The 13,541-nt window shown below is 42.3% G+C and overlaps 1 protein-coding gene across 1 annotated transcript in view; it reads right to left on the bottom strand.

Annotated features, from left to right (window-relative positions):
- Window positions 1-2,305: 2,305 nt before the first annotated feature.
- The window catches only part of LOC122554704 (protein BCAP-like), a 77,497-nt gene continuing 66,261 nt past the window's right edge, over window positions 2,306-13,541 (bottom strand). Inside the window, exon 18 of the mRNA XM_043700080.1 lies at window positions 2,306-2,920. Coding sequence (XP_043556015.1) covers window positions 2,750-2,920 — 171 coding nt within the window. The 3' untranslated portion in view covers window positions 2,306-2,749. The remainder of the gene's footprint in view (window positions 2,921-13,541) is intronic.

Raw genomic sequence — 13,541 nt, 5'->3', positions numbered from 1 at the left:
AATCCCAAACTATACTAGTCTTACCTGCCTGAACTTGGCCCATATCTCTCCAAACTGTTCATGTTCATGAACTTATCCAATTGTCTTTTAAACGTTGTAACTGTACTTGCATCCAGAACTTCCTCTTGCAGTTCATTCTACACACAAGCCACCCTCTGTGTAAAATAGTTGCCCCTCATGTTCTCTTCAAATCTTTCTCCTCTCACATTAAAATTATGCTCCCCTAGTTTTGAACTCCCCTACACTCGGGAAAAGACTTTTGCTATTCCTGTTATCTATGCCCCTCATGATTTTAGATTAGATTACTTATAGTGTAGAAACAGGCCCTTCGGCCCAACAAGTCCACACCGACCCACCGAAGCGCAACCCACCCAAACCCATTCCCCTACACCTAATGCTACAGGCAATTTGGCATGGCCAGTTCACCAAACCTGCACATTTTTGGACTGTGGGAGGAAACCGGAGCACCCAGAGGAAACCCACACAGACATGGGGAGAATGTGCAAACTCCACACAGTCGCCTGAGGCGGGAACTGAACCCAGGTCTCTGGTGCTGAGAGGCAGCAGTGCTAACCACTGTGCCACCCTAAAACTCTATCAGGACACCCCTCAAACTCCTACAATGGAAAAAGGTCCCAGCCTATCCAGCCTCTCCTTATAACTCAAACTCTTCAGTCCTGGCAACATCCTGGTAAATCTTTTCTGAACCCTCTCCAATTTAATACACACAAAGGGTGGTAGCTGTTCGGAATGTTCTTCCTCACATGGCAATTGATGCAGGATCCGTGGCTAGTTTTCAATCTTAGATAGATAAATTTTTGTTCAGCAAAGATATTAAGGAATATGGGCCGAAGGGAAGTAGATGAGTTAGGCCACAGATCGGCCATGATCGCATTGAATGTCGGAACAGGCTCGAGGGACTGAATGGCCTACTCCTGTACCTATGTTCTATTGAGTAAAGTGAAGGATGGACCATCTTTATCCAAGATGAGCAAACTGAGATATGAAAGACAGTAACATTGAATCCAAAAACAGGTTGCTTTCATAAGAAATGCAATAATTACTTCCTGCGTGAATTGAGAGAGGTCATCAGGACAAAGGAACATTATCATAAAATGAGAACTGGCTATTCGGGAGAGCAATCACTTCATCTGGCCAAGGATGTAAGAAATAGGAAGTATTCCTTTAGGAGTAGTAAGAGATCCCAGTTCAATTAAAAAATCCAAGATCCACAGAATCCTAAGAGCAAGTTACTGCATTACGTCAGCACCAAACACATCTTCCCCTCACTCCCCCCGTCTGCACTTCACGTGGATCATTCCCTCAGAACACCCTTGACCACCAATACCACACACCTCTCCACAGCACCTTCCCATGTAACTGCAGAAGGTGCAACAGCTGTCCCTTCACCTCCTCCCAGCTCACCATCCAAGGGCCTAAACAGTCTTTTAAGTTGAAGCAGCATTTCACAGGTACCTCCTCCAATCTGTGTATTGTATTCGTTGCACCCAATATGGCCTAGTCTATATTGGAAAAATCAAAAGCAGTCTGGGTGACCACTTTGCAGAACATCTCCAGTCCCTGCACAAGCATAATGCTGACCTTCCCGTAGCCAGTCACTTTAACACAGCGTCCTGCTCGCATCCCACCTGTCTGTCCTCGGCATGCTGCAATGCTCCAGTGAATCGCAGTGCAAACTGGAGGAACAACATCTCATCCTCAGACTAGGCACTTTATAGCCTTCTGAATTTAATATTGAGCTCAACACCTTCAAATTGTCAATCAACTCCCATTCCTTCCCCTTCTATTAGTTTTGTTTGCTACATTCTCTGTCACTCCCGCTCCCCTCCTCCTCCCCCCACCCTCCCCCAATGGGACTGTCTGCTCTTTCCAGTCTGATAGTTAGACACACCATTGTTCTGCGATTCTCATATTCCGATCACTTAATCTGAACAATCAATATCCTTTCTCCCCAAGCACTCCAACACCACCGCCCCCACCATAGCATAAATGCTGCCCCCCCCTCCACAATTCACTTCAGCTTTAATGAAGAGTCATCCAGACTTGAAGCGTTAGCTTGCTCTCTCTCCATGGATGCTGCCTGATCTGCTGTGATCACCAGCATTTTGTGTTTTCATCCACAGAATCCTGTTAGCCAGGGAACCTGTTAGTTAACGAATATGGTGCAAAGGGATGGAGCTACAATGCAGTTCAGCCCTGAGTTAATTGCATGGTGGAATCGGCTGGAGGGGCTGACTGGCCTTCTCCTGCTCCTGTGCAACATAAACACACATAGAAGGCCACACATAGTATGCCAATAGTTCCCTATTTATTTTCACAGTGGCGTAATCTTTTTGTGTGGAAATTAACCAACTGAGGAAATGTATTTGAACATGTGACCAAGGAGCAATGTCAAAAACACAAATTATTGATGCAAAAACAGTGCCTTAAAATCAAATTAATATTTTTGAAACAAAAACAATATTTACACACTGACATTGGAAATTTCTGCTGAAAGTAACATAATATTCAAGCATATTAATTTAGAAACATTAACGACAGTAGTTCTCTCTATGTGCAGTATTTGCTTTTAATCACAAGTAAAGTACGTCCAGCACAAACAATTTGCATGACCTTTACTGAATTTTCTTAATAGAAGTCAAATTAAAGTTTCATAATTAAGGATAAAACAAATGTTGAATCTGTAGCCATTGCAAGACTTCATCAAATCCTATGACGATTAAGTTACTCATCTCAGTGCTGCCTCACCATGAAAATCTGTTATGCTGTTGTCTCCAAACATGATTGTATAGGACAATTTGAGAAAACGCATGTAACTCTGAATGCTCTGGTTTTCACTCTCTGATTGCTCAAGACTGAGCCTCAACTCCTGCAGGTGCGCTTCATGGCTCCTCTCAGCCTGAGGAAAAATATTCAACAGAATATATTCATTAAAAAGTTAAGAATGAGTGGCTTAATGTAAATTTCTGCACTTCCAACCAGTTTAAGAGATAGCATCTCAACAATTCCGCTCTTTTAAGCATTGAATTTTACAGTGCAGTAGAAGACCATTTGGCCAGTTAAGTCTTTGCTGACTCTTTGTAAGCGCTATCTAATTTAGTAGCGCATCCCTACTGTTTCCGCTACAATCCTGCATAATAGCTCTCGTCAAGTACATGATCAGCTGTCTTTTGGAATCCCACACCTATTGTTTTCCTGATCTTAAATAAATCTGAGGGAAAATCCTTTTCATTTTCTCTAGTTTTGGAGGGGGCAGAAGTGATTTTACAAGAATGATTCCTGAAATTAGGAACTTTTTTTTAACTCACTCACATTGGATCTGGGAATCAGTAACCGGGTCAGTATTTATTGCCCGTCCTTAGTTGTCCTTGAGTAGGTGGTGGTGAGCTGCCTTCTTGAAGTCCAGAGTCCTAGTGCTGTAGGTACACCACCATGCTGTTAAGGAGAGAATTCCAGGATTTGGACCCAACGACACTGAAAGAACATTGATATGTTTCCAAGTCGGAATGATTAGTGACCTGGAGAGGAGTTTACTCTTGAATCTGCTGCCCTTGCCCTTCTCGATGGATGTGGTCATGGGTTTGGAAGGTGCTGTCTGAGTATCTTTGGTAAATTTCTGCAATGCATCTTAGAGATAGTACACACTGCTGCAACTGAACATCGGTGTTGGAGTGGCTAAATGGTTGTGGAAGTGATGTCAATCAAATGGGTAGCTTTGCCCTGGATGGTGTCAAGCTTCTTGAGTGATGTTAGAACTGGACTCACCCAGGATAATCGGGAGCATTTTGGGCCCTGTACCTAAGGGAGGATATGCTGGCTTTGGGGGGGCTTTCTGTTGAGATTGACATATGAGGAGTAGTTGAAGATTCTGGGTCTGTTTTTGAGGAAGTTTAGAAGGATAACGGGAGATCTCATTGAAATGTACAGAATATTGAGAGGACTGGATGTGGAAATGATGTTTCCACTAGTAGGAGAGATTGGACACAAGGATACAGCCTCAGATTGAAGGAATGACCTTTAGAACAGCTATGAGGAAGAATTTTTATCAACCAGAGAGAGGTGAATCATTGCCGCAGAAGGCTGTGGAGGCCAAAGCTTTCGGGAGTCAGGAGAGAGGAGTTACTCACTGCAGTATTCCTAGTCTCTGGTCTGTCCTCGGAGCCAATGTATTGATATGGTGAGTCCAATGTGGTTTCTGGTCAATGGTAACCCCCAAGATTTTGATGTGGGGGATTCAGTGATGGTAATGTCAAAGAGCAGTGGTTAGATTGTTTCTTATTGAAGATTGTAATTGCTTGTCACTTGTGTGGTGTGCATGTTGCTTAACATCTTTTAGCCCAAGCCTGATATTGTCCAGGTCATAGTCTGCTTCAGAGCTGCAAATGTTGCTTCAGTCAGACTGAAGAAGTTGGGACTGTTGTCCCTGGAGAGAAGCAGACTGAGAGGAAATTTGATGAGTGTGTTGAAAGTCATGAGTGGGGTGGATAGAGTAGATAGAGAGATGTTCCCACCCATGAAAGAAAAATGAACAAAAAGGCACAATTTTAAAGTGATGTGCAAATGAAGCAAGTGTAATTGTTTTTTATTCATTCACAGGATGACGGCATCTAGGCCAGCATTTATTGCCCATCCCTAATTGCCCACCATTTTGCTGTGCATCTGCAGTCACATGTAGGCCAGACCAGGAAAGGATGGCAGTTTCCTTCCCTAAAGGACATTGGTGAACCCGATGGGTTTTTCTGACAATCGACAACGGACAATGGAATCATGGTTATCATTAGACTCTTAATTCCAGATTTTGTTTGTTTTATTATTAAATTCAAATTACTCCATCTACTATGGCAGGTTTCAAACCTGGGTCCCCAGAAGATTACCTGGGTCTCCGGATTAACAGTCCACTGATAACATCACTAGGTTATCACCCTCCTATATATTTCCATATTTCTAATACAATTAGTAGTTAGGATTTGGAATGTACTGCCTGGAAATCAGGTAAAGGCAGGTCAATGGAGGCACTTAGAACTTAGAACATAGAACATTACAGCGCAGTACAGGCCCTTCGGCTCTCGATGTTGCGCCGCCCTGTCATATCAATCTGAAGCCCATCTAACCTACACTATTCCATGTACGTCTATATGCCTGTCCAATGACGACTTAAATGTACTTAAAGTTGGCGAATCTACTACCGTTGCAGGCAAAGCATTCCATACCCTTACTACTCTCTGAGTAAAGAAACTACCTCTGACATCTGTCCTATATCTATCACCCCTCAATTTAAAGCTATGCCCCCTCGTGCTCGCCGTCACCATACTTGGAAAAAGGCTCTCCCTGTCCACCCTATCTAACCCTCTGATTATCTTATATGTCTCTATTAAGTCACCTCTCAACCTTCTTCTCTCTAACGAAAACAACCTCAAGTCCCTCAGCCTTTCCTCGTAAGACCTTAAGAGGGTATTGGATGATTATTTGCATAGAAAAAGTGTGCAGAGGTATGGGGAAAAGGTAGGAGATTGGCACTAGGTAATAGACCCCAGTACAGGCATGATGGGCTGAATAGCTTCCTTCTGCACCGTTACAATTCTGAGATTTTTTTGCCAACTCTTTTAAGTCCTCCTCAATATTTATTCCTTGTGGTCTAAATTGCTTTTTCTTTCTCAGGGCTGTGCTGTCTGGCAGTCTTGTAGCACAGTAGTAGTGTCCCTAAGTCTAGGCCAGATGCTCCATGTTTCAATCACATTGTCGGTCATGGAAGGTGTGTTCACAATGCAACTGAGGGGGTTGGCCTGTAAATCCATCCAGGTCGCCTGGTGGCGAGCAAGACAGCTACAGGCAATGACAAACCACTGCAGTACATTGCCCACTAGCATTGATCAAGCCAATGGAAGTGCACAGTCTAACCCTTGGAAACATGAATGAGAGAAGCGATAGACTCCATAGTCTAACTGAATTATTTTCTGTGGATTTGGGTTTGTTTCTGTCTAACCCCAGTGTTTTATTTAACCCAATTTTATAGCACAAGACATAGAAATATTTCATTTATGCCTATTGCAATGCAAAATTTGAAAGCAGTAATTACAGAAAACTTGAAAATCATTTGTAATATTTTGTTGGTAGAAAATTCAATCATGAACACCAGGAAGATTAATTCAATGGTTTCAATGGTTTCAAAGTAATTGCAAACTCACTGGTTGTTGTACTGTAATTAATCTTTTCGGGTCCTTGGAAAATGGAATACAAAACATGGCAAAAATTCTTGGTGCAGTTAAAAAGAAATGGAGTCATCAGAAAATAATAATTCTTAAGCTTAAAGGAAATCTAAAATGATCATTTCAAATTACTTTGCAGATTGGTGTAAAGGTTAATTCACAGGTAATATTTGTTCAGTACCTGATTTATATTTGCTCCACAACCTTTGAATAAACTCTGTAACCTCTGTCACTCAACCTCTTTTTCTGTAAATATCAGATTTAACAGCAAGACTTGAGCAGGTTTCTCAGCCTCTGACTGAGCCTGGAATTACACCATGTTTTCACTTATTCATCGCTTGGTGTCACTGAATTCAATAGAGATTCACGCCCCCTTCCCATACCCACACAATTAGAGATTAATGTGTAAATTCTTAAGACTCATATAATGTATTTGGCAGAAAGGAAATGTGAAATGACCTTGAGATCACATGCCTCTTCCTTTGAAAAAACAGGCTTTTTTTTCCATGTTCTATCAGAGAACATCCAATTGGTAACTAACTTCTGATGTCACATCACTGCTTTTGTCTCTCTCAAGAGGTGCATTAAGCCAGCTCTCTTAGATATGGGAGCAAGTATTGTTGCTTGCAGTGGAACGATGTGGATGATCTAGGATTGCACTGAATTGTCAATGAGAATAATGCATTGTATTCTCTGTTACAAGACTGTGCTTTTTTTTGTATCTGTGCCCCAAAACCATGAGGGATGCAAAGCAGTCCATCTAAATTTGAGACCATGACTCAACAGGTTCCAACTCTCCAGCTTCTATTCACATGAGGAGACTTTACGCCAATGGGGGCTTGGTGAGTTGGATGAGACTTGGGGTCTATGGATCAGAGGCATTGACAACTCTGTTCTTCTTCAGCAGTTTCACTGCCAAGATCCAAGTTCTCAATGAGTCACACAGCAGTATATCAACACACTTACAAAAATAAAATACAAACACAACTGCTGTGTTGTCTGATACCTACATTATTACCGGCTCAATAATTTTCCACATCATCTCAATACATGATGTGGAAGTGCCAGTGTTGGACTGGGGTGAACAAAGTCAGAAGTCACACGCCACCAGGTTATAGTCCAACAGGTTTATTTGAAATCGCACAAGCTTTCAGGGTGCTGTTCCTTTGTTAGGTGAAGTCACATTCGAAACGCTCCAAAAGCTTATGATGTCAAATAAACCTGTTGGACTATAACTTTGTGTCATGTGACTTCTGACTTTACCCTCTCAATTCACTCATCAATGGAGAACACTGAGGTGTGATCTGGGTTGCATTTTGAGGTGAAGGAATTTACCAGAACCTGTCACACCTGCAGTCACAATGACAAATGCTTTGGGCCTCCAAGGAAGATTCTGTGGCCATTTGTGCTTGTTTCTGCATTGTCATGAAGAAATGATTATTTGTATTAGGAAGGGGAGAGGACTGTGGTTGGTCTGTTTGGTCTGCTACTTTTTACAAGACTTCACTGCCCCTCATCCCAGTCCAGATCTGAATAGCTTTCCCCCTCTACCACAACCTATAACTAATAGCTAAGCTCACATAAGATTTATCAAAGTGCAAAAGCTGAAACTGGAAAACACTGCACATATTGGAGTAATATTTCTTTGGCTCCTGGGGTCAAAATGTGTGCACTGATATGTTGCAGAGATATGTTGCTCAGCAGGGATTTATAGTGGAGCCCTGGAAACGTACAGCTCTTGATGAGGTCAATTTCTCAAGCTTTTGGGAAATTGCAGTATTCCCTTTACCTTTCTCCCAGTTTCATACATCAATTTAGGAGAGAAAACCTATTTATAAAAGGTCAGCTACAGCGGGACAGCATCAGTTAAGAACAGGGAACAGATACATCTGAAGCCTTCATTTAATGTAAAGACCAATATCTTTTTATTTTTCTTGTATCTCGAAATGTGGACTGAAATGAGAAAAGAACAGTTTTAAAAACCAAAGATGGCTGAAGAGTTGTTACACGTTTGAAAGCAAGTAACTTGATATTCATTGTAAACATAACTTACACATTGCCTGTGAACTACTAACTGAAATTTGATTTGTAGATGAGCTTGAGACAAGGCGTTAAGCACAGATGGACAACAAGACGCCAATGGTCTATGGACTAGTGACCAATTATCGATGATACAGGCCTTCTGCCTGCCAACAGCCATGTGATTGGTTCTTGGATAACTGTGCAGCTTGGAGCTGTGAACAAGCTAGAAAGAAGCTTTCAGGCCACAACTAGCTTTGGAGCTCCCTCTCTGTTCTTTGCAGTAAGAAACTTTAAATCTTAAGAAAACATGTTTACCTTTCCTTCAGCAATTACTACAAGCTGCAATTTTTAATTAATATGTCAGAGACCATTTCCAAGTGAACTGGCCACCCTGTGTCACTTGCAAACCAGAGGAAACATCCAGAGAAGGATGACTGAGGATCAGCATTGTCACCATTATCTCATGAATCATCTCAACAGATCTTGTGAACATCAAACACGGAACTGCTTTCCAGACTTCCCTCCATGCATAACGGGAGTGTGTGTGTGTGTATCTCTGTGTGTCTGTCTTTGTGTGTGTGTGTGCACGTATTTGTGTGCATATGAGAGAGAGAATAAGAGTGAATGGGGGTTTAGAAGCGGATTAGAATTTCTAATGACCCTGTGTCTCCAGCAAACAAGTGTCTGTATCTAGAGAAGGAAGATCAGGAAGCAGCATTCTGATTAGCAAAAGGATTATCTCAGCACACCTTGGGGACAGTGACCACTGAAACCACCTTTCCAGTTTTTCCCTCTGCCTATAATACCCACTTCTTTTGTGCCTGTCTATGGGTGCATGTAGAAAGGAGCATATAAATGGTGTAGCATTTTTACTCAAAGAGCTATGTTGATCATTCATAATTGTTTATCTGTCGTTCAAATCTGTTTATTTGTAATCCTTGTGGAATACAAACTTAGTCCATGCTTTCTCTCAACCTGAGTCTGAAGGGAAGGTAAACTGGGGAATACTGTGTAGTTTTAAAATATTTAACTCTTATCATGATTCTGGGAATACCAGTACGTAATATCCAGCGCACTATTCCAGTGAGGTGGAGTAACTGACTGGGCAGATAGAAAATGAGGCAGAAGTGGGTACTGCGGATACTGGAGATTGGATTCAAGATTAGAGTGGTGCTGGAAAAGCACAGCAGGTCAGACAGCATCCGAGGAGCAGGAAAATTGACATTTTGGGCAAAAGTCCTTCAGGTAGCAATAGTATATGGAAGGAGCTGTAGGGCAGCATGGTGGCTCAGTGGTTAGCACTGCTGCCTCACAGCACCAGGATCGGGTTCAATTCCAGCCTTATGTGATTGTCTGTGTGGAGTTTTCACATTCTCCCAGTGTCTACGTGGCTTTCATCTGGGTGCTCTGGCTTCCTCCCACAGATGTGCAGGTTAGGTGAAATGGTCATGCTAAATTGCCCGTAGTGTTTAGGGGTGTGTAGGCTAGGGGCATTAGACAGAGGAAATGTAAAGTAATAGGGTAGGGGAATGGGTCTGAGTGGGTTACTCTTTGGATGATCGGTGTGGACTTGTTGGGTCAAATGGTCTGTTTCCACACTGTAGGGATTATATGACTGAGTAAGTAATGAACTCTAACCACAAAGAAAGGTATCTTAAAAGAAAGAGGGCTGGTGCTCCTACCTCCAAGTCAGATCAAGTCCCACCTCAAGGTGTCAGCCATAGAAATATGTCATAACCCATCAAAGGCTATTGATAGACATAAATAGCTTGGATCCAGATTGACAACCAATTCACTCCACTGTTCAAACATGTTCCCGAATTTGGCTGTGCTGGTGTGAAGGTGTGTCAGACAGAGATCATATACCTCCCTTGAGTGGAAGAGAAATCAATATAGTGGAAGGTAATTAGGGAGAAATTAAATATTGTGTAAAGGAGACTAGAAGTTGAGATTTTTTGGACTTGCACTCATCAAAACTAAGACATGAGAAATATATTTGAAAAAAAAACTATTTTATACTGCATGAGATATGACTGATTGGGCCATCATTGGCTGGAGATGCAGCAAGAACAGTCAATCTAATTCTCAGACCAGGCAGGTAAATTCTGATTGGTCAGGGTGTTGTCATGTGAATGCAGCAGAGCAGAGCAAAAGTGGAGAGACAGGTAGACATTTTAACAGTGCAGAAGATTGGCTCAACGATACTTTGAAAGAAATATAAGTTCGAACTTTCTTCCATTGATGGATTGAACTGGGGGGGGAAGGGCAAATACTAAAGAGATATAGCCTTCTCTGCAACAGTTTAAAAACTCACTTCCCTTAACCAGGAGCTACAATTCATGCATTAGGAACAACAAAAAGCAGAGTTTTTGTGGGTTGTGTGACTTTCAAATTACCCTCAACAACAACTTAACAGGTACTCAAGCTCCAGTGAAGGTTCACCTCATTTGAACTTTAAAATTCCTTCAGTGGATACAACTGTAATTGTTTTCCTTTTGGCAAACTCTTACATTCATTCAATTCCATACTCTTTAATTCATGTTTCTTATGTGAAATCCTGAAACAAACTGTAAAACCCACTCAGAGTCGAGAGTGTGTTGCTGGAAAAGCTCAGCAGGTCAGGTATTATCTGAGGAGCAGGAAAATTGAAGTTTCGGGCATAAGACCTTCATTCCTGATGAAGGGCTTGTTCTGAAACATCAATTCTCCTGCTCCTCGGATGCTGCCTGACCTGCTGTGCTTTTCCAGCAACACACTCTCGAGTCTGATCTCCAGCAACTGCAGTCTTCACTCTCTCCCTGTAAAACCTACTCAACATGGATTCCTTAAACCCCTCGCCCACAGATTTCTACTTCTGGAGCTTTTTTCTCACTGGCTTTAATTCTGCTCTGACTATTCAGAAGACTGTATTGTTGCTCTTTCAAGCCTTGCTCTAAATAACCTGCTTCCCTCAGAAAGAATCCTGCACACTCACTGAATGTCTGGATTGTTCTCTCTCTCTAAAATGAAACTTGTTTTTGTCTCTGTCTTCTCGTGACACTGGAGACCTCATTTCTCGGCAACAGTCCAACTTATGCTCCCTCTCTTCTACCCTTGTGTTCTAAAGAAATGATCAAAACACCATGAGAGTTATTTCTAAAAGCTACATTTAAATGCAAGTAAACAAATACTCAGACAACTTCATATCACCTCCAGAACCCAAAAATGAAACTAAAACCATATCCTTCCCTTCTTAACACAGATAATAAAGAAACACATATCAACTTAAAGCTCGACATGGTTCTGTCCACATTAGAACCCAAGTTTTCAAATAATAACAAGACCACAAACTTCCATCACACAGCGTTTTCTCAGTTTTAATCAACAGACTGGATTTTATGGTCTACACCATCTGATGTATCTTCAGCTCTGGGTGGACAGGAACATAAAATGTCAGGCTGCTCCACTGACCTCCTGCCCATTGTTAACCAAGCCCCCATAATATTTTGGGACTGGTGAAGGTATTCACTAGCCCGCACACCCTTCAACACACTCTAAGTCTGAAGATGCCAATTATTGTGCAATGAAAGGTCTCAGCCAGAAAATGCTGAGCAGTGACCGACAGACAAGAGTGTGTAGTTTGTTATTTTTAAAAACACCTTCTTTGAGAAGATGGGAAAGGAATGGAGAGGGTGGGAGAAGACATCATTTGTGCACTTCCCTGTGAGCACCGGGGGCACCCCTGACCTGAGATGTTATCCCTCTGCCCCACTGTTCCTCCCCAGCTGGCTTCCAAAAACATGTGTCACCCGGGCTCTAATTTTGTTTCTTCCAGAACTCACCCTCATCTGAAACACTGGATTTACTCTCCCTGGTGGACATGCACTCTTCACCTGTGAGACATCTTGCAGTTCCAGTGCTGTCCACTATTCAATTTTGGCACTGCTGGGACCAGTGAAGATGCTGACCAATCAAAGGTTTTTGCAACTCTCAAGGTTACGACTTCATCCTGCGAATGGGTGTCAGTATGACCCTCAGCTTGTTTAGACTGCCCACTACAATGTGTTATTGGTTCGAGACTGACATTTACTCACTGGTCCCTTGTAAATCTAGCCCAATATTCGTCCAGATCAATGTCTGTCCATCAACATTTGTTTCACAAGGCGTGCCGGACTGATGTTGTACTACGCTAAAGGATGTGGATTCAAATCCTACTCCGAAGACTTCAGCTCAAAGATCCCAGTTGATACTCAGTACAGTACTGAATGAGTACAGCACTGTTGGAGATGCCATCAAACTATGGGCTCATCAGCTCTTACAGGTGGAAGTTAAAATATTCTGTGGTGTTATTTCAATAAAGAATGATGAAATTATCTCCAATAATGATCCCTCAGCCAATATTACTGGAACATATTACTCGAATATCATCACACTGCAGTTGAGAGTTTCACAAATTGGGCAAGAAGTTTCCTATATTACAACAGTGATCATTTTTCAAAAGTACTTCACACTTTTGAAAGCACTTTGGAACATCCCGAGGTTGTAAAAGGCATTGCATAAATAAAACCTTTCTTTATTTCCTTCTACTTTTGCATTCAATGATGGAGAATGCTCGTGACATATACGGTCAGATTAGATTACTTACAGTGTGGAAACAGGCCCTTTGGCCCAACAAGTCCACATCGACCCTCCGAACAGCAACCCACCCACCCCTACACCTAATACTATGGGCAATTTAGCCTGGCCAATTCACCTAACCTGCACATTTTTGGACTGTGGGAGGAAGCCGGAGCAAACCCACACAGACACGGGGAGAATGTGCAAACTCCACACAGACAGTTGCCCGAGGCGGGAATTGAACCCGGGTCTCTGGCGCTGCGAGGCATCAGTGCTAACTGCTGTGCCACTGTGCCGCCCAACTTGAAGTTGTTAGCAAGCTTAGACAGTGAGTAATTGAACAAAGGACAGAAAATCAAAGGAGAAGAAAAACAAGGTAGGTCTGATTTCTAATTGTATGCAGATTTCAGCTGTACTGTACTCTCTCACTTGTGGTACAGATTTTGTGTAACCTGGTCCCCCTTCTCAATTCTGCACAATTCCACCTTCGGTCACTTTTACTTTCAACTTATTTTTCATAAAATTCATAGAATCCCTACAGTGTGGAAACAGGCCCCTTGTCCCAACCAGTCCACACCAACCCTCCAAACAGTAACCCATCCAGACTCATTCCCCTATGTTTACCCCTGACTAACACACCTAACCTACACATCCCTAAACACTATGGGCAATTTAGCATGGCCAATTTACCTAACC

Source organism: Chiloscyllium plagiosum, chromosome 11 (assembly GCF_004010195.1).
Source record: "Chiloscyllium plagiosum isolate BGI_BamShark_2017 chromosome 11, ASM401019v2, whole genome shotgun sequence".
Taxonomy (NCBI): domain Eukaryota; kingdom Metazoa; phylum Chordata; class Chondrichthyes; order Orectolobiformes; family Hemiscylliidae; genus Chiloscyllium; species Chiloscyllium plagiosum.
The sequence above is the reverse complement of the archived record's forward strand: the minus strand, read 5'-3'. Positions and strand labels throughout refer to the sequence as shown.